At 50.7% G+C, this 25721-nt stretch overlaps 3 protein-coding genes across 3 annotated transcripts; 1 reads left to right on the top strand and 2 right to left on the bottom strand.

Moving 5' to 3' along the window:
• Positions 1-2503: 2503 nt before the first annotated feature.
• LOC128712842 (forkhead box protein B2) lies at positions 2504-3883 on the top strand. Its single transcript, XM_053807715.1, has one exon. The coding sequence runs from the start codon at positions 2504-2506 to the stop codon at positions 3881-3883; it is 1380 nt and encodes a 459-aa protein (XP_053663690.1).
• Positions 3884-4212: 329 nt separating this feature from the next.
• Positions 4213-23902, bottom strand: LOC128712370 (nuclear factor 1 C-type). Its single transcript, XM_053807298.1, has 8 exons — positions 23897-23902; positions 20395-20723; positions 16000-16054; positions 13707-13865; positions 10588-10779; positions 10321-10505; positions 6152-6294; positions 4213-4247 (listed from the first exon to the last, which is right to left on the bottom strand). Exons 1-8 carry the CDS (start codon positions 23900-23902, stop codon positions 4213-4215), a joined length of 1104 nt encoding a protein of 367 aa, XP_053663273.1.
• On the bottom strand, positions 23902-25280 carry LOC128712259 (paired box protein Pax-6). The gene is made up of 5 exons (XM_053807191.1): positions 25264-25280; positions 24674-25094; positions 24389-24605; positions 24164-24304; positions 23902-24032 (listed from the first exon to the last, which is right to left on the bottom strand). Exons 1-5 carry the CDS (start codon positions 25278-25280, stop codon positions 23902-23904), a joined length of 927 nt encoding a protein of 308 aa, XP_053663166.1.
• Positions 25281-25721: the final 441 nt, after the last annotated feature.

The raw sequence follows: 25721 nt of genomic DNA, 5'->3' as shown, positions 1-25721 counted from the left end.
CGCGCACTGCTCAACGGACCCACGGCCGGTGAGCGGTGCCGGATGTCCGGGGGCCTCTGCTCAAAGCGGTTTCATCCTGGCTGGGTACGGGATGGATACACACAAACCAATCGATTCGTTACACCGCGTACGTGCCCCGGGTGGTTCCGCTGCTTCGGTATAATCAGCTTACCGATCCGGGGTGTGGGGTGACGGGCGGAAAAACGCGAACATTATGCACTGGTGATTTGAGTAGCGAAACGGTACGAAACAATTGCACAAAAGCCAGCCATGTAAATCAACAGCAGGTAGTAAGGTAAAACGGTTTGCTACTGTTATTATGCCATTATTAGCGCCTGGCAACGTCATACGCCTAGAGTTATACAATTTGCATCACAAAAGAATCGGCAAATCTCAAGGTTTCAGCATCCAAATAATGTTAAACATATTAGTGTTCATTAAAAAAAACTAAATGTTTTTTTATCTTCAAGACGTTCCGTACCACGTCACCCAAAATAAGGGGTGACACGGAATGTTTCCCGAGGCCTGCGTCACCCATACTTGGGTGACGCTCTAGTACATTGAGAATGAAATATTTGTTTGCATTTTTTGATACGGAATCAACAAGCCTTTTTTACTCATTATTTATAAAGAAAACTTTGCTAGATAAATTGCATACCTTTAGGCGCAAGCGAGTTTACTAAGCCAAAATGAAGTAACTTCAGTGTTGTTTGCACAAAACTGTCAAATTATTCATTTCCTTCGCTAAATTTAAACTGTTTAATGCCGATACAGTGAACCAGTGCCCGAAACGCTGGTGAAAATACCTTCAGAGGGCACGAAAGCACGACATCCACGCGCTGCGCGCAGCAGTTGGGTTCGTGCAAATAATTAACAAATTAACGGCCAGGCAAGCGGACGGGTGCCATTGAGGCTGTATAAATTTGTCAAACCCATTCCCCGGCCTTGCCGCACCTTGTCCCTTTCACCGTTTCGACCCCTAATTCGCCTTCCTTCCCGCACTCGATTGGATGTGTATATTAGGCACCCAGTGGAACAGCGCACGGCAGACAATGACAGCTGTGTGACAGTTATGATGGCATGGGACGGCGGTGCAAAACCAACGTTGAAACTTTGTATGCATACGGCTTTCGTACGCTTCGTTTCGCTGTACGACGGTGCCAGACTCCGGGGCACCGATCGACCGATGAAGGAGAAGGCGAACAAGGGGGTTCCCTCCGGTTGGTGGACGGGAAGGGATGGCGGACCAGCGGCAAGACAAAATGATGAATGTTTTAAAATAATTTGCTATGTTTTACCCCCGTCATGTTTCGTCAAATGGGCACCCTTCCGCTCGCCGCCCCAACACCCCATCCCCCACCCCGCTGCCAACAACCATCCAACGCAGCAACCCCCTCGACCGAAGAAGATACAAAAAAAAGACGCGGCAGTTATGTTTATGTACACGCCAAACAAAAACATACATTACACCACCGGCCCCGTTCGCCGTGGCGTGGCGAAACGGTTTTTGCGAATGTGTGTGAAGGGCGTGGCCCAACCATCCCTTTCGTAGAGCACGCTGCGGGGCGCACTGCACTGCGATTGGCCGCGTACGTTAGGGGTTGCGTTTTGTTTGCGCAAATATTTTCCTACACAAACGGTGCGCCGTCGCGCACCCTCACGCCAACCCCCACCCCCTCCCGTTCCCCATCCCCCTCGGAACCTGGTGCGAAGCAGCGGTAGGGCTCCCGAGCGCTATCGACCTTTTAAGAAACAGAGCGAGAGAGAAAGAGAGAGAGAGAAAATTTGAGAGAAAGAAAGAGAGAGAGAGAGAGAAAAAGGTAGAACGAACGAGGAAGCAAGCGAGCACGAGAAATATTGCGTCCATGTCTACGCAAAGGAAAATGGTGCGCGAGCGAGAGGGCGCGAACCAGAGCGAGAGAGCTAGTGCTGTTTGTGCAGTTCTGGGAGCTGTTTGGCAGCGTTCATTGGTTTGTTGTTTTTCTCGTGTTTTGTGTGCTGTTGTTGCTGTTGTTTTGCTTCGACCGTAATGTTGTTGTTGCCTCTACTCGCTGTTCGTTGTTTGTTTTCGCCTTGGCCCGGCCACCCCCCCCCCCCCCCCGTCCCCTTCCCGAGGGGCACATGAAAAAATATGCCCGAGCACAGCGAACACGGGGCCACAGCGACCGTCGTCCCGGGGGTTGTGTTAGATCGCGCGTATCCTGCGTACGGTGCGGAGTGTGACGCGTTCGCTGTTCGTGATCGAGCTGTTCCACAGTGCAGTGCAGTGTGTACAGGGCTGGGTGTTTGGTTCACAGTGGTGCTTCAGTGCCAGTGCACCGGGACGCGTTATCAAAGCAGACGACAATCAAAGCAACTCAAGGCAGCAACGCAATAGGGACTGGTGGTGTTACACGGCAGTGTTGCGTCGTGAAGGTCCCTGGCAGGCAAACAAAACATTCAAAAGCGCGTTTTTTTGTTGGGAACTCAGCCTCCTCAAACCCCCCCAAAAACGGGCGGCAACATGTTGAACGTGTGTGCGGACCTGGTGCAGTTCGACCAGTACAGTCTCCAGCTGTACAACTACGCGATGGTGGAGCGCTTTCGCTCGAACCAGTTCTTCAACTACGGTAACTTTGTGGCGGACACCCGGACGCTGTCCCGGTTCTTCAAACCATCGCTGCCCCCGAACCCGGTCGATGCGGCGACGACGGCGGCGGCGGCGGCAGCGGCAGCCGCGGCCGGCAGTGCGCTGCTTGCCGACGCCAGCAAACTTTCCTCGCAGGCCCCAAAGCCACAGTACAGCTACATCGGGCTGATAGCGATCGCGATCCTCAGCTCGCCGGAGAAGAAGCTCGTCCTGTCCGACATCTACCAGCACATCCTGGACAACTACTCGTACTTCCGGAGCCGCGGCCCGGGCTGGCGGAACTCCATCCGCCACAACCTTTCGCTGAACGACTGCTTCATCAAGGCGGGCCGGAGCGCCCACGGCAAGGGCCACTACTGGGCGGTGCATCCGGCGAACGTGGAGGACTTCCTCAAGGGGGACTTCCGGCGGCGAAAGGCGCAGCGGAAGGTGCGCCGCCACATGGGTCTGACGTCCGACGACGACATCTACGACAACAGCAGCCCGCGCCAGTTCTTTCCCGCGATCAACTCACCGCCCCACGCCCCCGCCCAGCAGGGCCCGCCGGCGCAGCCCCCGTCGGCGGCGACCGTACTGCCACCGCACCCGGTACTGGCCAACCCGGCGCTCTACCTTGGTCCGGGTTCGACCGCATCGGCGACGGCCACCTCGGCGGCGGCAGCGGCGGCCGCGGCGGCAGCAGCAGCGGCCGCCGCAGCCGCCGCCGCCAGCTCCAGCACCGCCGCCGCGGCCGCCGCCGCCGTCGGTGGCGGCGGCGGAGGGGGTGGCGGGGGCGCGATGGGAGGCGTACCACCACCGTCGGCACCGTCGGCCAGCAAGCTGGCGCTGGTCGGGCTCGGCGATCCGGTCGATCATCATCTACACCACCAGCATCAAGCCGCCGCCCTCCTGCACCATCATCACCAGCAGCAGCAGCAGCAGCATCTCCATCAGCACCATCATCAACATCAACACCATCACCATCACCATCACCACCATCATCAAACAACGGCCGCGGCCATCATCATGCGCAACACGATGGAGAGCTTCTCCCGCAAGCGCCAGTTCGACGTCGAGTCGCTGCTCCGACCGGACGACGGTGCGGACGACCGGGAACCGTACGAGCTGCGGCGGCCACGGCTCTGTTCGCCCGCCAGCTCCAGCCAGAGCCCGTCACCGCTACCACCGTACGCGGCCCAGGCACTGGCACTGGCCGGTCCGAAGACGAGCCCGATCCAAATGCAGCCGACCGGCGGTAAAACACCCCAACAGTGAACCCGCAAAAAGGGAAGAGAGATAGCGAGAAAGAGAGAGGTAGGGAGAGAGAGAGAAAGAGAGAGAGAGAGAGAGAGAGAAAGTATGTCCTTGATCTCAAGTACGTGTTTCGCTTACAATGATCCTCAAAACAAAAGACTCCCCCCTCCCCCACCCCGCACCCCCTCCCATCATACTTACTACTGTCAGTTGCATTTGTTGGTGGTGCCGTGACCAGGATCTTCCCGCAGCCAGCCTTACAGGCAAATCGAGATAGACAAAAACCCAAACATTACCATACGCTTTCCATGCTTTCATCCTTCAACCGACTCTATCAACCCTTTTGCGCCCTACACAACCCCGTTTTTGTTGGTAGTGACACATACTACGAGAGCGATGAAAAGGAGACAGCTAGCTGTGGGAACAGCAGAGAAAACTGCAAAAAATGCAAAAAAACTCCGTAAATATTATAAATGTATATTAAACTATGACGCGCATCTTCCGATCGCGTTTATTGAATGTGACTGTTAGCCATTGATGTGAAACGATCCGGACGGGCAGCATGTAATAGGATCATCCCTCTACCCGCACGTCCTTCCACCCTCCCTCCCCCCGTTCCCGCCCCCGGTCCCGGGATATTCCCGGGAGGGAAATGTGCTTCCGCGCCATCCCTCCCCCCATCCAAACGCGACGGGATTATAAAGTATATCAAACAATTATAATGAAAAGCCATCTCCCGTTCGATTCCCGGTGGGCTAACACGGGCCCACCACCCGCCGCATCTTGTAAGCCGATTTTCGAGGGGTTTTTCCTTCTCCCTTCCGCCCTTCCTTCCCGTTTCTTTCTCCCACATTGCTTGCAATATCCTTCTGTGCTGTGGTGGGTTTCTAGTGGCGAAAGCGGACCGCTAAGGTGTGGCCGTGCGCTCTCGTCTCGTGCAGAAATTAATTTCGATATCAAAAGAAGGATTAGGGGGTGGCCCACCCTGCCAGCTCCTGGGGAGGTTGATTAATTTTCTCAACTCTTGTCGGCGTTTTTTTTCCCCCCTCCCTTAGCCACTGCTTCTTACACCGTGGTTTTTTTTTCCCAATCCCGGGGGGAAGGGGGAGTTTTACCCCCCGACCCGGTATGGTTTCCTTTTGTGCGTGCGAGTCCCAGTTCTAGCGTTGGGACGGCCGCAGCTTCCCGGATACAATCATTCAGTAAGGATGATAAAACGGCGATGCGTGGTAAGGAAAACCGGGGAAGGGGTTGTTCAGGTAAGAATGCATCTTCCCCTCCACTTTCACCACCCCTCCTCCCCCTCAACAACCCCCTGCTAATAGTCGCCCGGTGTTCCGTGTGTTACCCAAGAAACTGTGTGTCGATGTCTAGACCTCACCCTCCCCACCACCCCCTCCCCCCCCATCTTGTTCACCCATCCCAACGCACCAACGAGGTTTTTTTTTAGTTGTGTAGGCTGTTACGTCTTTTTTTGCCAGCAGCGAACCGTCGCCCACTCACCTCTATGTATAATGCTTCACACCAATTTGTTACACAGCCACCGTTACCGGGCCCGGCTAAGCATTCGATCAATCGGAAACAGGAAAAAAAAACGAAATATTATTAACCTTATTCCTTTCTCCAAAAAAACAAAACATCCAAAACGGATACGTGTTTAGTGTTTTCATTCACGTGTGCACGAGTGTGTGTGTGATTATGTGAGTGTGTGTGTGAGTGTGAATGTGTGATATAAATGAAGGAAACACACATCCGAACGGTTCCTTTCTTTCTGAGCGGGGTTTTTCGGCAGGTTGTCCACAAAGTCTTCGAGAAATTCAAAGTTCTTGTGGAGTAGCATCGAGATACAACATATTTTATTAACTGACCAGTGTGTTGTGTGTTGCATTGACAAACAGAAAAATCGACTGCGATCGAAGAATTCCATTGCAATTCTCCGCCCGTCGGATCGTCGTCTAAGTCGCCCTCCATAAAGTCATCGCCGGGTTGGAAGTGCGTCCTCCAGAACTCCTCCAACGAGCAAGCGGCAAGCAGTGAAACAAAAAGACAAAACCATACGTTAGAAAGTTTGCAAGTGACCCAAGACCGAAAGAGGCGATGTCCAAGCGACCAGCGGTGGTGCAACCTGTGAAAGATAAAGAAGGAGCGCCTGGAAAGAGAACCCCACAATTTGACCCCACAAATGTTTCGCTATGCTCGTTTGCATGTGTGCACAGATAGTCAACAGTATCACAGCGGTTTCGGTAGTTAGTAGCGGGAAGGTTCCTGCTATATGTGAGCGTAACCTACCCTGCGTAATGCTCCACAGCTCGGACGAGGTGAATACACCGGTCGGTGCGATAAAGTCGTAGCTGAACACCTTGCTGCTCGCGGTGGTTTTGGAAAATTTGCGCGAGCTGTTGTGCGATTTTTCACCCTGATTTTCCTCATCGCTGCGAAGTAAACCAAAGCGAACCGCAGTCGGTGGTTAGTTCTTGTGCACCTGACTGCTGTCAAGCGTACTGTCCGGTGGCGGTTTTAATTAGCCGCAAGCGTTACCGTTCCCTTAGCGACAAGTTATTATTTTATTGGAATTATGAACGCACAAAAACTTAATTTCCCCCGAGAGAATGAAGGTGACGTTTCTAACTAGTTTCCCTTCGTGACTGATTTTGCGACGGGCTTCCGGTGCTTCTGCGGATTTTATGTTTGCTTTTCATGTGCTAAAACCCGCACCGGACGTCACTCTCTTCAACGCGTCTGTAATTAAGCTAAAACGGTATCATGCACGCCCCTAACATCTTGCTCCTGTGAGCTGCGAGCCGACCCTAATCCGCTCAGCTCCGTACGCCGAGGAATTAGCGGAGCGGATTAGGACGTTGCTTGTCTGGACGCTGCTTACCTGAAGCCTGCACGGTGCCCGCCGCCCGGACCGGGAACGGCATCACGATACCGCACCACCAGCGAGAAACCGAAAAAGAAATGGAAAGAAAAAACTCTTTTTAGACAAACAGAATCCTTCCGGGGAGTGTGTCAGGTGTCGGTGAAGTGTGCAGTGTCCTCCCTCGGTCCTTGCGTACCCGCTTGTGCCCTTGTGTTTCGTTGCCGGTGTGTGCAGCGAGCGGAGTGGAAATAATACAAAAATAAAACCGTCAACCGCCACGTATATCCTTCGGACCGGCGGGCGTGGTCCTAAATGTGAAGCAGCACTTAGTGCCGCAACAACAAACACACAGCATTGTTTGGTGCCCCGGGGACGTGTTTGAAGTGGTTGCGTCCGTATGTGTGTGTTTGGATGTGGTTTTATTTTGCGCTCACGGGGCGAAGAAAGACACCGAGGATGAGTCGGTCAAATTTCGCAACCCGCCGCGCACCGAACGGCTAATGGCTGTTGCAATGTTGCAGCGACGCGCAGCGCAAACGGCACCAGCAGAAGAGCCATTCAACCGCATGACGGTGCACCTTTTGGCCGAATTCCGGCCGTTCCCGGGGATTTGGCTTTCCCCCTTTGCCACGGGGACTGTTTTAATGGCAAAACAATTCGTGTTTATCGCCGCACACAGCATACCACCGCTACACACTCCAATCAATTAGAACATTGGCACATTGTTTTCTTCGCGTGGAGTTGAGAGCAGAATGGGGGTTGGGTTCGGCGTGCGGGAGATAATTACGATTAATGTGGCACCCAGCACCATAATTGGTGTATGCTTGTTTCCTATTTTCTAGCACCGGAGTCATGCGGAATCGGAATGTGGGCTGACAATCGTCTGTGTGACGTTACTAAGCACGTTTTCTATCTACTGTTGCATACTTTAAGACGACTAGAAAAAATATTAGCAAGGTTATTGTGTGTTTTTTCTCACCTTATCCATATCTTTTACCCTGTCACCCAAAATATGGGTGACACGAAATGTCACCCAAATAAGGGTGTTTTGATTTTGATCCTTGTTTTTAGACTTTTCGAACAAATGAGCCAAGTTTTGATCATGTTTCAACTGTGTTTTCCTTATGATTAAATGAAGGAAAGTTTATCAACAGTAGCTAAAAAAGTGTATGAGTAAAAGTATGATAGGAAAATGTGTATTAATATACGCTACGCAGACACCATGGATGGAGCTACTCATTCGGAGGCGAAAAGATGAATCAGAATTTACTCTGTCCCCAGTCAGCGTCTGTGAATGCGGATGGAGATATCTCCCCTCGATTAAAACGATCGACGGAAAGAAACTATTACCCGAGATTGCATACATTTAGGCTAACACAGTAAAATTAATTCTTCTTGAAAAATTGGAAAAGACTCTTTCTAGCACTCTATTTGGTTAATAAAGAAGGTAACAAACAGAACACATCTCAACTTCAATGGCAAAAAGAGGACATTAAAATGAATAATGCATTCAAAAACACTAAAAGAAGGTAAACGAGAGGCGTTTAGCCTGCATTTAGGGGCGATTTTAATAATGTAAACTTAAGCGTGCTACCACCCCACGCGACAATCGCAGAATCAAATCTTATTACAAATAAGGCAGCCTCGTATCGAGTTCGAGTTTAATAAGTAATGTTAACTCTTGAACCGAGTGGCATAAATCAAATAGTTTGACGTTGCAAGCCTGTAACGCAATGCCATGTTCTTTACTTTTCGCTAGTGAAATGCACTTTTGCTCACACTTGCACAACACGAAAAACGTATTGCCGCTTGCCAATTTGACCCTTTTATTGTTGCCATACCATTCACCGACAATTTCCACCGTTCTCGGGGTGTGTGTGTGTGATTTTCTTGATTAGAGGGGAGCATATTTTCCGCGGTTCATTAGGTTTGATATTCCGGCACGGCCGCATCGGATCCGGACCGTTTCCGCCGTTTTCAACAAAAGATGGTTCATTCTCCCTCCGTCTTCCACCGTAGTGTTTCGGGATGCTCGTGGTGGAGGGCTGCAACAAAGAGTAAGGGGAAGGGGATGAAAAAACAACCCCCCCACCTCCCCCGTGCGAATCGAAATGAAGATGGTCGGGTAGTTTTGGGCATTTTTTTCTCGCTGTGTGTTAGTTTGTTTTCGCGTATAGCTTTCCGCTTCCCTCTGTTGAAAACCCTCCCAGTTACTCACCCCCGCCCATACACGATCAACCCTTCAAAATGGATTATGCACGAAGATAGGTGGCGGAAAAACTTTTCTGAAACCGATCCGAAAAACGGCTCTATTTGTCTTGATCGCACGCTCAGTGAAAGTGATGCCGATTCTGCCTCCTCACCACCACCACCATCTACACCCCCATCCACATGCTGCAGGGGGATGATTATTGGCCGTCGGTATTTTTGCTCTTTGTTTTTTTTATTAACCTCAAATCACTTAACATCCCGACTGTCCAGATGCCGGCACTCTTCTCTGTCCTCGCGCGCACACACACACACCCACCCGGGCGCCCCTTCACACCCCGAACGGCGGGGCCTGCAACGAAGCGCTCGCCGAAGACGGGCGAAATACCAACAAAGTGGAGAAGCGAAAATAAATATTAAGACATCGGTGAGGGGGGGGTTGTTGTAGCATAAGCGCGAAACGTACGTGGAGAGATCGGAGGGCCGCAACATAAAACAACAGCATAACATATCCGCATACATACACAATACGGTGTGGAAAGGAGCGACAGGAGCGATAGTTAATTGATTTTTAAAAGCCGCAAAAACACGATCAAAAGACGGAGAAAAGAAAGAAATAAAGGGAAGAAGGAACAAGAGAAGAAGCGATGGAGCGCGCGTGCGTCCGCGCTGTAGTGATCGTGGCTACATGCACACATGCGCAGCCACTCTTCCGATGCCTATCGATCGATTGGCGGTCTGGCGGCGATCAGGCCTTTGTAATAATCGCCTTCCACACGGGCGGCGCATGATAAAAACGGTTCCTATTGGAACGGGAAAGGGAGCGTATGTATGTGTGTGTGTAAGAGCCCCCGGAAAAGGGCTCCCTGCGCCAAATTGAGGAAATGTTTCTGTCAAATCATCTAAACATAGTGTCGATATCTTAAAAGAATTGCCAACGGCCGGCTACTGCGCTAGCGAAACCTTGATGAACCCAACGGGGGTGAAGGGGGGTGGTGTGGTGTTTCTTGTGGGTGAGCATTAGTTGTTGTTTTTGTTAGCTTTTAAGGTCTCCTTATCCGACGGTGTGGAGTGAAATGAGTGGGCAACGGCAACAACAACCGAGCGAACGTGAAAAAAGCGTCCGGGAACCGCCCGGTTTCGGCATCGAACCACCGGACCGAGCGGCAAACATCACAGACGGGCGATGGTAGACGACGGGCGGCCATTAGCTTCGGGATGCGCCCCAACAGATGAAAGGATGCGCGAAGTGCGGCAAGCACGGCCAAACCGTGTTTTTCCTCGCTGCTCGAACCTTTTAAGCAGCGCTGGTTTGGTGGGAGGTTCAATTGTTTTTTTTTCTGTTGGGGGGGGTGATATTCTTCCCCCCTGCGAGGGTGGTGACAACAACTTACACTTGATAAAGTTGGCCAGGTAGAGGTCGAGCTCCTTGATTAATACTTGAATGTGGTACGGATTGATGCAGAGGCTCGGGCTGGTACAGAAGCACGCCTTTTCCAACCGTTCGCCGTCGGTGCTTTCGAGCGGTATCGCCTTGAACAGGATCACCATCACCAGATCGAGCCGCCAAACCTGCCGGAAGCCGGGAAAACAGAAGCGAACAGTTGCGTGTGGAAACATAACCCCCCAAACCACCCCACCCTCCCTGCCATACCTTATCCGCCTGGCGCAGACAATCTATCCGTCGCATCTTGCCCTTCTGGTCCGGGTTCGACAGGATGCACATGGAGGTTTTCTTCTTCGAAATGCAGTGCACAAAGTTTTCCCGGCTGTCATGGGTGATGTCCTTGCGCAGCTTGCCCAGCAGCCGAGCGGCCCATTTCTGTTTCGTTTCCGGATTTTCGTTCTGCAAGAAACAAACGGTGCGGAACGGATTATTTCATTGGTTTGTCTGAAGAAGGCAGAGAAAAATGTAGGAAGAACGAGCTTACAAAGGAAACAAATAAGGAAAATCGTTTTCGAGCGCCTAAAGTTATGTAATGCGTTGGACAACATCCTCTTATTAAGATTACTACACGTTATAAATACGAAATTTAATCTTCCTTTTTTCCTATTTAACGTTGTTTGTATTAAATTATAAATTATTACTCATGAAATTATACTAAAACGACAGTTGGTTAAGTTATTCTTTATTATAAATTATCTTAAAACGACGATTAGCAAGTCGCCGCATGTCGGTTACCTATTTTCCACGGTTAATCAAACCCTTATATGTGTGTGCGATATATAAATACTTATCCATCTGAATTAAAATCAACCTCAAGATACCGAGGGGTTATGAAAAGGATGTATTATTTGGTCAATTTAAATAGCAGTACGTGCGCCTACAGATATGCAACACACATCATTCAACTTTTTAATTAAGAAAAAAGGCTTATATGTAAGTCTTAAAGTACAGTACTGCTTGGAACAATGAAAAAGCACCTTCTCTGGGTATACACTGTCGTATGATTCTACTTTTTATTATATGAAAAATGCCATTAAGAAAGTGATTGCATACATTGCGGCGGGTAGCATTCAAGCACTCTTTTCTCACAAATGAACAACCACAGATGATCAGAGTCAGGGATGTTTAATCAATTTTTAGTTTGAAAAAATCCCATCTCTCGCTATTCCGTTGCTAAACGTGTTTTTTTGATTTCATATTCTTCAAAAGGGAAAGCTTTTCTAATTTCATTATAGTTTTTTTTTTTTTGTACATGAAACAACTAGCAAAACGAGAGAGATATTGTTGAGATCTACTATTGGAAAAAGATGTCCCTCGTTGGTGTTAAATATAATCATAACGGGGGGAAAGAAAGGACCAACTTCTAGCTCTGTCGTCTCCAATACTGGGCGGGTATCACCGGTACTTTGTGGGCTGCACTGGCAGTAGTAGTAGTGTGCGATACTTCCTGCTCGAATGTCACCGTTAATTCCGGTGCAGCTTGTTCCCACCGTGCGCATTCCCAACTGCAACGATTGCAGGGGCTTCGTGTTACACGCAACCAACACACCGACCATCCCCCTGCCGACTGGTCGCAAGCCGATTAGCACGGCCTAATCCAGCCTCCAGGGAGCACACACAAAAAAAAGGCATACCGAAAAAACTCCCCCTCCCACACGAACAGCGTGTTATTGATTGAAGGGATTACGCGCCTGCATCTAGGCAGTACGCACAACATTATTCGATGATTAGCGGTTATTGTGGCTTCCTTTCATTGCACGTTGCCCGGGCACAGTCCCTGGGGATGGGTGTACCGTTTAGCATTCGGGTTTGGCATTGATAATTGTACTGCCCGGAGGCAACGTGCGTGTTCGTGCCGCTATCGATCGGGCGCTACGCAGCATCCAACGCAACCGAAGGTGACAAATGACGGGTTCTGCCAAAGCGCAAGCAGCAGCAGTAGAAAAGTATTACCAAGAATCTGTCATCATCTTCGCTCTTCTTCCCTGCTTTCGATGCATATATCCTTCCTGCTCTGCAGTGTCGGTCTGCGTTTTGGCATCGGCGCAGTAGTAGCCTCCCAAGGCCCCAGAAGTCATCCGTTCCAGTTCCGGCACACAGCCCAGCCCGAACGCCTAAAAGCATGCAAATTGCCTTTCATCCAGCGGTAATTGGAAAATAAATGCTTTTCCAGCGCGTTTTAACGCTCGCGCCCACACTCACAAGGGAATGTTATTTACTTAGTCGCTGCATCGCGTCGCTAATAAAGCAATTAGGCCGCAGCGCATCAGCGCCGCATCACAACATCAAAGGGACATCACCGAGCAGCAGACGGGGAACCTCCATAAATCAGCCCCGTTTTGCCGAGCCGGTGATGGGTTTTACAGTGTTTTGGGTCTGGCGCGTTCCCTGCGTCGGGAAGCTAGAACGGTAATACAATTAAAGCAAAACTCAAGTGAGCGGGTGAATAAAATCGCACCAGCATCGGCACAACAGCCGGTTAAAAGGGACGCGTGATACCCCTGTTTCGGTGTTTGCTTTGCCGGGCTACCGCTCCACCACCCCCGGTTAAAGCCTGCCGGTGTTTAACTTCTGTTGCAAAATAGCAAATCGCCCGTAGCGGTATCGCGGGGGACGATTGACGGAGTAACCCGAGCCCATCGCTCCCGAAGGGGCGCTCCGGTTACGTCACTGTCTGCTTGGCAGTTCCCGGCCAACGCGCCGGCCAAACTTTCCTTCAGGCAGTGGCGACGCCTCCGAAGGGAAAAAGGAAGATAAATTGAATAATTGGCGCTATCATTGATACGTTCCGAATGTGTATGGCAAACAAAAACCCTCCAGATCTCCGAGGCATCTGTAGGCGCTGGTGGAACGTACGAATTCGGACAACAAGCCGAGTACAAGCGCAAATGGGTATGTCTTTATTTTGAGCCCGTTGGTTGGGCCGGGTGTGAGTGTGTGTGTGTGTGTGGTAACGAAGTTAGGCCACTCGACTTTTGACAAATAAAGTGTCTATCATCCACATCATCAACATCGTTAATACTATCTATTAGGTACGGCCGTATCTATCATCTAAAAGTTGGCCCGAAACTTGCCTCCGAGGCGTCGGTAACATGAAACACTTTCGACGCCACCCCTGCGGGGCTCGGTTTGTGAAGGTGAATGGGCTGACGGTAGGCGTTTCGAGCTTGCGTCCCCACGGAGCTGCAGGAAAAATCAGCCGGCGACCATATGGAGTGCTGCAAACCGCCCTCGAAGGACCCATTTCGTGCCCGATACGCCAAGCTGTACCGAGCTGTCTACCGACTGCCGGTCAGCAAAAGTGCCTACATTATCCCACTCATTACCTGAAAGTCTCGTTTGCACTTGTTCTCCTCGTTGTGGGTCATCTTTTTCTCGTGCTTCTTGAGGTAACGTCGCTTTGCCGCCTGCAGGTTGAACCAGGTGTAGCTGAAGGATTTGACGTACGGCAGTAGCGCTTCGATGAAGGGATGGAAATCTTCCTGCTGCGTGGATGTGTTCGGACCGCGCAGGCAGAAGGTGAGAAAACAAGGGAAAGAACAAGGTGAGAAATGGATTGTTAAATTACACCCGTGCAGAGCGGTGCCTACGTAAAAATCCCCAAACAGCAAACCAAAACAACTACAAACAGTAAGGAACGGAACACCACAAACATGAAGCAAACTCATTTATATAAACACACGCAAACGTACAGGGAGGGAGTGGGATGGGAGGAGGCCAAATTTTGGGCACGGGATGGTACGGATTTGCTTGCACGAGTACACCTAATTGCAGCAATTGCAGCATAACAATTTGGTTAGCGTTGGAGCGCGTGCACAATTGCGGCCTGGAAGCGATTAATGCGCACCGGGATGGAAAGCAGGAAGGGGAAAGGAAGGGGGTTGGAAAATAGGGAGGTCAATTTGCCACCTAAACTGCCCGAATTAGTGCGTAATGATGTTGGGTGGTGTTAGAAAATGTATTAAATGAGGTACAACAACGAAGCCTTTTTTTTTTACTGTCTTTCGGTTCTCTTCTTTTCAGAGTTTTTAAAATATAATAAGCGATTCTACATCTCTTTTAAAAGTTATATAGGTAGTAAATTTTACATACAGTATCATTATATTCGAATATTTTCCGTTGGTGACGTCGAAGTGCTCTGTTATCAATCGAAATCGCCTAAAAGCATGCAATTCGCAACAAAATAACTATTTATCTAATCGCTTGGATTATTTTTATCTTTTTAAACTAATTTTTGATTCTTTATCCCCTTTTTGCCCCTTAATAACCCCACGAAGGTTGACGGTACATCTTTACCTTTTGCACAACATAATAATAAGTACCCCAAATAAAGGTAAAGACCATTAAAACATGTGAATTAAACAAAAAAAAATCAGACAGGAATAACATGTACGACTAAGTGTTCGGCATCATGCTTACGGGTTAAGTGTGCAAAAAAATGCAAAAATTTAACTAACTACTTCAATATAAATTTGAAAGAATCTGTATAACTCTTTACTTTACATATAACCCCTAAATATATGCAATCAGTACTTATTAAGAACCCTTTGTAATGGCCAAGTGGGTATTAAAGCTAAGTTTTTAAGTCTTATTATCAGTTCAACAGTTTCAGTTCAGTTCAAGAGGACTCTATGTTATAGTTTTGAAATAAATTGATAAATATCCATAGTTCCCCTAAACTTGTCTCGTTGCGCTGCATACAAACACCAAAATAGCACGGTGTAAATTGGCTAAGCTAATTACCTTTCTCTAAAGATTTTAATCGCTTTCGTGCCTATCGGAAGCTAATTATCATCAATTGTAGTTCACACTGGTTCTTACTCTTCTGGTGTAATCTACCGACAATGTGTTGTCCTCGCAATGCGTCTGCTTGAGGCCATCTGAGTGCAAAAATAAATAATACCTTTGTTACCGGCCCCTACTGGGAAACTCTTGACACGAAACAAGCGACACTAAAAGTCCTTAGCGATTGTTACATTAATCTCGTTTGCGTTGCAAAACACCTTCTTCCCCGTTACAGCTGCCCCTAAACACCTCGATCGAACGCCATTGTTCACGCATTTCGCCAAAAGTCCTTCACAGGCTCAAGATTTCCTTTCCTTCCCAGCAGTACAAACATAAGCAGGGCCCCGGAACAACAACAGAAACGCAGGTTAACGCCATGCAGCGGAAGCAAACGTGCAGCATGCAGCAAGCCCAGCGGAAAACGTTAAACGGAAGTGAGAGCCCGCCCCGGTCACCAGGTCACTGCACACCTTCCGTTCCATTCGGCACAGGGTAGCAGGGAGTTTGTCATTCGAATTTCGGTACGCCAATGAGGAGATGCCGAGATACACCGAATTAGAGCGAGTTTTGCTTGCGCTAATGTTTCGCGGTAAAATTTTGATCCCGCTGCCGTATGCTGAAAGAAAGACGTCGAATGTACCGGGTTTTTCTTGGGCGTGAGTGACGGGAAGAGTAGAAAAGGGAAACAGCACGATCGATTTTTGGATGGATGGGATGGTGTGATTTTGAGGCGAGGTTCGCTGCTAGTTGGACTGGCTGCGAGGCGCTGTCAAAACTGTGTTCATTCACGCACACGTTTGCTATTCACGCACCACACACACACCGGTAACTTACCTGCGAGAGAAAATTGCCCTTGTTGATCGTTGCTTTCGAGTCCATCGTGGCGGTTCTGGAAGAAAACAGTCAAACAGTGGCGCAAATTAAGTGATGGGAGGTTTAAAATGTCAATTGGCGATCTTTTTTAATCAATCTTCTAAAACCCTTGATTTAAAAAGGAAGTTTTGTAAAGATAAATGCATACATTTAGGCGATTTTTCTCAAAAATACTAAATTGCTTCAATTTACCTAGGAAACATTCCCTAAACTATCTTAAATTTAGCTTCACGACCATATTCTTTATCATATCAATCTTTAAAAAATAGTGCATTTAAAGCGGACAGTTTTGTTAAGATAATTGCATAAATTTGGGAGTTTATTCTAAAAAAGCACTAAGCTTTATCGTTTTTAATCAGAAACTTGCTGCTCATAGTGTCATAAATTTACCTTCACATAACATTATACCTGTTCGGCTGTGTGTCGCCTCTTCATCCCCTTTTTACGTACAATGCTTTTATATCCATCTTCAATATGAGGCTTACAATCATATTGCACACATAATAATGCCACCAAAAACCCTTCAATCGCTGCGCGGGCTCACAACCCTCAGGAGACTACTCAGGAGGAGAGCTCAAGGATTTATTAATCCTTACCTTCTTATTACGTCGCTACGCCTCTGCTTGGCCGTACGAACATCGAACATTGGCTTGTCAGACATTATATGTATGCCGTGCAGCAGATTTCTTCAAAGTACAAACAAATTGCAACAGATAAGATTCATTCTCACAGGCTGCAGTATTGTTTGTTTTTTATAGTCTTGAAGAATTGCCAACATTGCTTAAAGCTGTTGGTAACCTGATCCATGCTACAATTCACATCAATTTCGCACCTTCACAGCATCGGCATGCGTAACGGTCGGCCGTAAGCGGCTGTGCGCGTCTCCTCAACAACGCTAGCGCCATCTGCACGTGAGATGCGCTCGCACCACCGAAAGCCAACCGCAGCGCACAAACTTTCGCGATGAATCAACTCCGCTTTCCCGCCCTCTCCGCCCCGCCCCCGCCAGCTTCCCCGCATCCCTAGCTGTTTCCTTTCCATTCATGGGAAGGAATCGCCTGCCTGTGGGGTCGCTTACGGGGTCGCTGAAAGCCCGCCAAAAACGTCTCGTGTGCGGTGTGCGGCGCACCGTTTACCAAAGTCTGGCGACCTTTGGCATCGGCTTCGAGGCCGTACGTGCACCAGACAATGACATTAGCCGCACACCCCACCCGGGCTGTGCGTTTCCATCGTCTCCTTTCTCTCCCGCTCCCCCCCTCCTCCCCCTCCTCCCCCTCTAGCGTGACCCTTTCTCCTTCCCGCCCTGCGGCAACCACCGACAACCCTTTGCGGTTGCGACCGAGAAACAGCCGACCTGTAGGAATGTTGCCAACCGGTCGTCGTGGCCAAAGCCGCCGGTGTTGGAGCACTTTGCCAAGTGATGGCGCCTGAATGGAAGCGTACAACGTTGATCCGGCCTACCGGAAGTCGCGCCAACAACAGAAAAAAAACGCCGGCACACCGATCCGGTAGTACCGCCGGGTCCACCGAAACACAATCCACCGGCGGATGCAAGTCCGGCCAGGTTGTGGAATGTCAATGAATGTGCGAGTGTTTTCCACTGCCAGGGAATTCCCTGGCGCAAGAACACGCGTTACAGGGCAGTACGAAGTTCGCTAAAGCATGCCCATCTCAACCAGGCCGATTGTAAGTGCCTAAAACCCGAGGTAAAAGGTACCTCCCAGAGTGTACTGAGGTAAAGTGATTTTAGGGTCTCCGCTATAAATCAACGATGGCGCTGTGTGAGGACGCAGTTATGAGTGTTGATGCATGGCGCAAACTGCCCCGCATCGAACCACTTACATACAAACCCCCCCCCCCCCCCCCCCCACCCCCTTGCACCCCTTCATTGCCCCCTCCCCGGTTTGAAGAAACACCTTTTCGCAGCGCGACACACTGTTGAGTGTCTATTTTCGGGTTTCTTCGTAAAAATAGTAGGAAAAGGTAGCGGATAACAAGGACGGTGAAAAAACGGGTTTCTCTCACGGTTTGCTACCCCTCCCCTCCCTCCCTTGCCTCCTCCCTCCCCCCCGCTGGTCCATTCCTCTTCTGATATGATCATGGGAGCGAACGGCCCACAATCAGCTGATTCGCTCGCCGAACGGACGCGTACGCGGCTGCACGTTGTGCGCTGCATCTTCCACGAATCTTCCTGGGGGAGGGGTGTAAAAAAAAACACACCTCCACCCTGGATGGGGGATGCAGGAAAACAACAACAAAAGTCAAGAAGGTAGCATTGAACGCGCGTTTGGACGAAAATAGTCACCTCCCAGGCTGTTCCTCGATCGAACCACGTACAGGGGGCGCGTGAAGGAGACGGGGGGGAGGGATGCATGTTTGCAGCGATCGTAGCATCGCGCGCAAAAACACCAGATGACACCCGGAATTCAAAACCCGGGACACCGCAGCCGAACGGGTGTATATCGGACCCGGTTCGAGTTAAAAAGGGCAAAGGCGCGCGCCGGTCAGTCGAACGATAGATTTTTCGCGAACCCCGCACACCCCCCTCCTCCCCCGTTTGCCGGTTTCCTTCGTTGCGATGTTACATTTTCTCCCCCCCCCCCCCTACCCTCTTTTTTTTTCTTGCTCTCCTTCACTCGCCATCGCGCAACCCTTACAAGGGTTGCGTTGCGATGATGGGGCGATGTCAAGGAAAAATATTGCTGCAGTTTTCCACCACCGGACACTGCAACAGGCCTCCCCCTCCCTCTCCTGGGGTGCATTTTCTCCACCGTTTTTTTACGCAGAGCTCGGTGTCTGTGTGTGTGTGGGGGGGGAGGCTACATTGGCTGTTTTTCGACTTTTCCTTAACAGTAACCCACCCTCTGGGTGGCTTGCCTCACCTCATCATTCTATTCTCATCACCTCCCCCACCAACTTGGGGGGGGGGGGGAGGCCAAATGAGAAGCAAAATCTGCACCCACTGCAGGAAAAAGTGCGTGAAAAAAAGGTGCAAGCGAGACGGACGAATAGTGAAAGAGAGATAAATAGAGAGAGCGATAGAGAGAGAGAGAGAGAGAGAGCTTTTGTTGGTGTGCAACGGAATGCAGAAACGTGTTCCGCGGCGTATTGTGGCAGCGACACCGCGTGCAAGCGAGATGCAACGCCAAAGAACAATTTTGTTCAAAGACAAAAAACCCCCCCACACACACACACACACACATGGAGGCAAACGCATGAGTGGGCAAAAAAAAGAAGCACCGCCAAGCTTGAAAGACACGGGCCAAACTACAAAGCAACCGGGCGATTGTGGGTCGGAGCAGATTTTCTTCTGTTGTTGTTTGTGAGCAAAGAGCAAAAAAAGGGGCAACACACTACGGTAAACAAATGTTCCAACATGTTAAAACACCAGACTGGGTGGATAAGGTGGGAAAAGGAGGGGGGAGGGGGTGGAAAAAATAAGAATAACATCACTGATCGGCCGGCTGACGGCGGGTTTCGTAACCAGAACAGTGCAAAATAACTGCACGCAATCTTCAAGACGGAGCGAGAGCGAGAGAGAAAGTGCCCAAAAAATGAGAAAGAGAGAGAGAGAGACGTAAATGCATCTGCAGCACCGAGCATCGTGGCCGCGTGTATTGCACAGTCGAAGCCTCCAACAACAATACATCGGTAAGGCACGCACACAGCGAGGGACACACACACACACACACACACACACACACACACACACAGGGTGCACATGATGTACACACGTGCCACCAAATGGGAGCGCACGCTTGCGCACACACCATCCCGCAAGGACGGACACATCGCAATACACCCCAACATCCCCCCCATCTCCTCTCCTCGCCACCCCAAAAAAACAAACATTATTGAACTGTAACTATAGTGGAGATTTTCGGTTTTTGAACGTTGCTCAGCTCTCCAAGCATTGGCACTTTTACAACCCCCTCCCCCTCGGGATGCTCCCCAAAAATAGGAAGAGCTGGAAGCGGGGTTTTTGAGCGGGTGGACGAACGAAGGGGGAGGGGGGGGGGGGGGTTCTTAAAAACATGCACCCTCGCAACACCAGACACACACACACACGCACACAGCATCAGAATTGAAGATTTCTCTTCTGGACGCTGCGGCATTACTTGATGTCCGGATGTTCGCCCATGGCGATTTTGACTCCCTCGACCCCCCCCCCCCCCATCCCCCTTTTCGGTTCCCTTCGAACACTGCACGTAAATATGGGCATCGAGTGGGTGCTAAGCCACCCAACCACTTTGCACCGCACTCGCTTCCCATCGGAGTCGTCTCCAAAGGGGCCACCAAAGTCCTCCACCCCCCTCGAGATACCTCACGGATATTCTACCAGCGGAGCTGCTTTACCTGTGCATAGCGGGACTAGCGGTGACGGGGTCGGGTTCGTAGCCGGGCGGCACTCCGGCTGCATCCAGCAGCCCGGCGGCAGCAAACTGGCCCCGGTGCACTAGCGCCAGGTCAGACGCCGTGCTGGCAGCGTATGGGGCGACCCGCGGCAGACGGGACGCACAGCCGGGTGGCACGTGACGGTAACCGTACGTCGGTTGGTTCGTACGCCTGGCGAGGATGCACCGTGTCCGCTGGAGATCCCGCAGCCAGGACATGGACGGGGACGGGCGTCGTACAGCGGCTGCTGCGGCGGCGGCGGCCTCGTTCGATCGGTCGGCAGGCTGGCGCTGCGTGGATTTTTGCTCCTCTCGGTTCGGGTCTCGCCGATGCAAGGACACATAGACACACACCACACACACACACAAACGTAAGAACGCGGGTTTCACGAGGGGGTGTACTAGCGGGGGGAGACTAGCGAGCGAAAAACCTGCCAGACGGATCGCACAGTGTTACGCCGCGTTGTCTGCGAACTTTGGCTGCTCGGGGTGGGGGGGGGGGGGGGGCGAAACGCCGAGGTCACCGACGAAACACCGACGAAAACAACCAATCAAGAAAAAAAGGAAAAAAACGCGAAGGACACACACGCACACGGTGGTCGGGGAGCGGTTACTGTTCCGGCATACTGTCACCGAGCGTTGATTGTGTGCAGTTGTTTGGTGATGGGTGTATGGCCGGCAAACTGACAGGAACTTGCACCGGAGGCACTCTGCCACTGCCCAGAGATCCCCGCGGGACTGCCGCAGCGCGTTGGAAGAATCGACGGGGGTTGGGTGGTGGTGGTGGTGGGGGAGGAGAGGGGGAGAGCGCACCACACTAGGTCGGCTTAGCTACATCTACGCCGGCATAACTTCCGAGACCGAGTTCCAACAAAACCTTACACACACACATAAACACAGTTATCGTTACACAGCCACACACACGCACACAGGCTTAGGGTTAGGCAGTCCGAGCGCACTCTGAAGACACTTATGACCACCCTTCGGAAAAAGGACGAGTTGATGTGTGTGTGTGGGAGTGTGAAAGCAGAGGTAGGGGGAGCGTGGGAAGGGGGAAGGGTGGGACGGAAAAATACGGTGCGAGGTCAGCCCTTCCGTCGCGCTCGATTACTACCGAAATCGCCCCGTCCTCGGGCTGTGTTTTTCCTGTTTCCTTCTTCACTAAACACTGGACTGTGCACCTGCGGTGGAGTAGTCGCAGACGTACCGATCACACGCACACACCCGCGCTCCCTCGCCGCGTCCACACTGGTCAGCGCCGCCGTCACCGAACAATAACAATAACAACTAGGTTCAGTTCCCCCGCACTAGGTTTGGGGCAGCCGCCACCCGTCCGCCGCCTGGCAACTTGGTTCGTTGACGCGTGGTGCGCGCTGTGTCGGGGATCGCGCCTCCGTCCTCCGGAAGCGACGCATGCAACTGCATTCGGTGTTCGCCCTGCTAGCCACAAACCCGTCCGTACGGTCGCTCGGCGGTGGCTCGCGTCGACGTCGCGGACGTTCGCTTCGGCATACACACGACACTCTCGCGCGTCCTCTCACGGAGGGTCCTGTTCGTGGCAGCGCGGCTCAACTGCACCTACTGCTGGTTTGCGGTGCGTAACGTTTTTCGTACTGAGCGTGCGACTCCCTGCGCTACGGCGTACTGTTTGATGCACCGGCCGAGAGGAAACCGGACGGCTGACGGACGGGTGGGTTTGTTGGGGGTGAGGGGGGTGGGGGAAAGGGTCGATGGGAGCGAGGGCGAAACGGTTTTTCTTCGTTTGCTTCACCGCGCCTGATGAGTGGTTAGGATGCTGGGGATGTAAACCAGGGGTAAATCACTATTGGGGTTGGGGGGTTGGTGAGGGAAGAGGGTAGTTTGGTGTTTGTTTGTGAGGAATTGGGGAACGAGAGCGCGAGAGCGAGAGCGAGAGAATGAGTGGCAAATGGACGATGCCGCTCCGTAGTGCGGCGAGGGGGATGGGGTGCCCCGTACGGGAATGCACGAGTGTGTATGTGTAGGTGGCAAATGGTGAGGTGGATGGGGAGCAGCGTGGGAAGGGCCAAGATATTAATATAACTGAGAAACGGAAAACCCAACGCAGGGGGGAGAAAAAATAACACCAAATCCCTTCGCGCGAAACCGCCCGAGAGATTCGCCGTTTCGCAGAGAAGTAGTTGCAGTGCAGTGAGGTCTAGACTAATAAATCAACACACAGATTGCGGCCGCCACACTTCGCCGTGCAACGTTATAAAGGCGGCGGCCAGCCAGGATGGCGGCCCGCATGGTGGTCGCAACGTGTGCGTTGCTGTGGTCAATACTTTTGAGTTCTTCCCTGCGTTGCGGGATGGAATTTCCTGAGGTGGTAGAAATATGTGATGTAAGAGGCATCTGGAAACAGTCATTCTCAATGCGTTTTTAATTGATACAGACGACATAAACTGAGAGCGATTTGCCCAGTAGAGTTTTATTTTCCGACTGTCAAACTTGTCAATGTTTGACATCTGTCAAAACAAGGAAATCCTCCCAAATGTCCGAAACGTCCATCTCGAAACGGCAAAGATATATCCAGAGATACCTCAAACACCTTTTAAACTCTACAACCATTATGAAAGTACACTAAACAAATGTCCCAACATGTACTGTAACTGTCAAAGATGACATCTCCGGTGGCAAAAGTGAGCAACAGTTTTTGAATGTCTTGAATACATCCTTTACAACGCATTGTCATGTCATGACATCCGGTACGGAGAGGGCGCCCCGATAGCATCTTTATGCCGTTTATTACTTGTACCATAATAGCTAGCTGTCATCGGTCTTGAATATCACTATCAATGAAGTAACAACTGCACTTTCTAATCCACTTGCCGAAGTTTTAGTTATTATTGGTTTTAGTTATATATCTAAGAGTTAGGTAATCTTCTGATATTGTTACCTTGATGAAGAAGATATCCAAACAGGGACAAAAAAGGTGACTTCATATCTTTCTCCCAGCTCGTTCCGTTCTAGACAGTTGAGATGCCCTCTGCGTGATCTTCAGTTGCGTTGATATCTCTGCTCAGGAAAGCTTTTATTTATTTTGATTAGTACTTTACCTTGGAACTCAACAATATCCAACGGAGTTCGATCCATAATGAGTCACTTTGCTGTAGTCTGAAAGGCTCTGGAGGTCCTCTCTCTATATCTGTTTAAGTCGCCTTAATTTGAGCATCTGCTTCATACCAAACCTTCTTAGGTCACTCAGTGACTTAGTAACGAATTCGTACACACTCCGAGCTGTTCCATCAGTTATTAATCGGCGCTATATTCTGAAGGGCTCTGGAGGTCTTCTCTCTATGTATTGAAGTCACCGCAACTGGAGCATCTGCTTCATTCTTAGGTCACTCATTGACTTACCTCAGTGACTTAATAACGAACTCGTACACACTCAATAAGACGCTATCGGTTATCAATCGGTTGTCCGAAAAGGATTGCAATATTACCTGCATTACCTGAGATACCGCACCAGAACAGCATGGTACGGTAGAATTACCTGTATGCGTGCTTCCGGCAGCTGGATCCGCTCGGACAACCGTTCCCGGGCAAACACGTCCGGATAGTGGGTGCGCTCGAATTCTGCTTGAAATGCAAGACGAAGTCGGACGAGAAGCAAAAAAAAGGAATGTCAGCCACAGGGAATGTGCACGCACGCCCCGGCGCATAACGCCCCAAACACCACCGGCAAGATGTTGGCGTGGCATGCTCGTTACCTCGTTCCAAGTTCTCGATCTGCTCGTTCGTGAACGAGGTGCGGTTGCGTTGCAGCTTGCGCTTCAGCTTCAACCGCAGCTCGGAATCTTCGTCATCCTCGGACGAGTACTTGTCACTCATCTCCTCCAGACAGCAGTTTGCTGCCGTTGTGTGCGAGTAGCGATGGAAACAGTGATACGGTTAGTAGATCTGCATCTGGAGGTGCAGACACTTGCTAGCTATACCTGGCTTCGATGGTTGCTCGGTGGAGGTTTTCAGTGAGAGGTGCGGGATGGGATGGGAGGAAAAGTTGAACTGACCGCTGCCAATGTTCTGACACCAGGTCCAGTGTCCGCTGGTGTTGTTGAACAGCTTTATCTTCTCGTACACCGTCTCATTGCTTTGCGACGACGTTTCCTTGTTGGAGGCCAAATTTCTCAGCACACGGTTGATGGAAGATACCTTGGGGGATGGAGAATACGAGGTTAGAGCGCGCCATCTGCACCGTGCCCGCGCACACCACCACTCACGCTCGGTATGTTATCGTTGTTGCAGGTGCCCTCCGACAGCAGACGGTCGCGTATCTCCCACGCGAAGATGCTCGGACATTCCGCTTTGTACTCTGCGATCTTGGACACTACGGCAGCGGTGGCGACCCGCGGCTTGCTACCCCCGATTGCCCGCGGTTTGATCGAGCCCGTCTCGTAGTACCGGCCCAGTATCTTGCTGACGCACCCGTTCGACACCTGCAGTATGCGGGAGATGTCGCACGGTCGGGCACCGGAATGCGCCAGCTCGACTATCTTCTGCCGCGTCGAGTCCGGCAACGGTCGCCCATTCACGTACACACCGCCGAGCTGGTTGATGCCGCTGTGGCCGGACGAGTTGCAACCGAAGATCGAGTTGACGCTCTGTATATTGCTCTGGATTTGCATCGTTGCAAACGGAACACTGATGGTTGGCAACGGTTGGACGGCCGGGCGGATCGTGCAAAGAAGAGAGAGAGAAGAGAATACACGGGGGTGCGTGCGTGTGTGCGTGCGTGTGTGCGCGCGTATGAGAAGAAATCGGTACGGTTTACTACAGGTTCACCGTTTAAAGTGACATTCAATTTCCTGACCAATTGAAACAGTCCATCACATTCACTGCCAACGTCTTTGCTGTTCCATTGCCGTTTTACCTGCCGAAAACACGATGCGTTTGTGTGCTTGGGGGTTTGCCTACCTTTAGGCGTACTGCTCCTATTGACCGGACAAGGTTCAGGTGCTCGCTGCTGAAGCTGGATGCTGTGCGCATGCCTCACTCCATCTCCTTCTCTCCATCGCCCCATCCCCTACTTTCTTCTAGCTCTATAAAATGGTTCCTGTGGTTGTTTCGTTTCGCATAAAACACCTGCTAAACAAAAAAATTGAGATGCTCGAAAACAAATACGACCATATAAGTTTCTTAGAAAAACATATGAATTTCTCATCTAAAAAGTGATCGGAACGACCCATCCAATGTGCGGGGAGATATGTTTTTATTACGCCGTTTTTGCGCTTTTTCCGTTTGTTTTTTTTGCATTGAACAAAGGGTTTT

The sequence above is a fragment of the Anopheles marshallii genome, chromosome X (assembly GCF_943734725.1).
Source record: "Anopheles marshallii chromosome X, idAnoMarsDA_429_01, whole genome shotgun sequence".
Classification (NCBI taxonomy): domain Eukaryota; kingdom Metazoa; phylum Arthropoda; class Insecta; order Diptera; family Culicidae; genus Anopheles; species Anopheles marshallii.
Note: the sequence above shows the minus strand (reverse complement) of the source record. Positions and strands in the feature narration are given on the sequence as shown.

Bases quoted from the DNA above. Each gene is read 5' to 3' on its own strand.
- LOC128712842 (XM_053807715.1), top strand. From the start codon at position 2,504: ATGTTGAACGTGTGTGCGGACCTGGTGCAGTTCGACCAGTACAGTCTC.
- LOC128712370 (XM_053807298.1), bottom strand. The intron at 10,780-13,706 runs GTAATGAGTGGG...TGTTTCTTGCAG, and splicing joins AGTGCAAACGAGACTTTCAG to AACGAAAATCCGGAAACGAA. The intron at 6,295-10,320 runs GTTGTCACCACC...TTTACTTCGCAG, and splicing joins AACTTTATCAAGTGTAAGTT to CGATGAGGAAAATCAGGGTG.
- LOC128712259 (XM_053807191.1), bottom strand. The intron at 24,305-24,388 runs GTATAGCTAGCA...ACACAACGGCAG, and splicing joins CGAGCAACCATCGAAGCCAG to CAAACTGCTGTCTGGAGGAG. The intron at 24,033-24,163 runs GTAACGAGCATG...TTGCATTTCAAG, and splicing joins GATCGAGAACTTGGAACGAG to CAGAATTCGAGCGCACCCAC.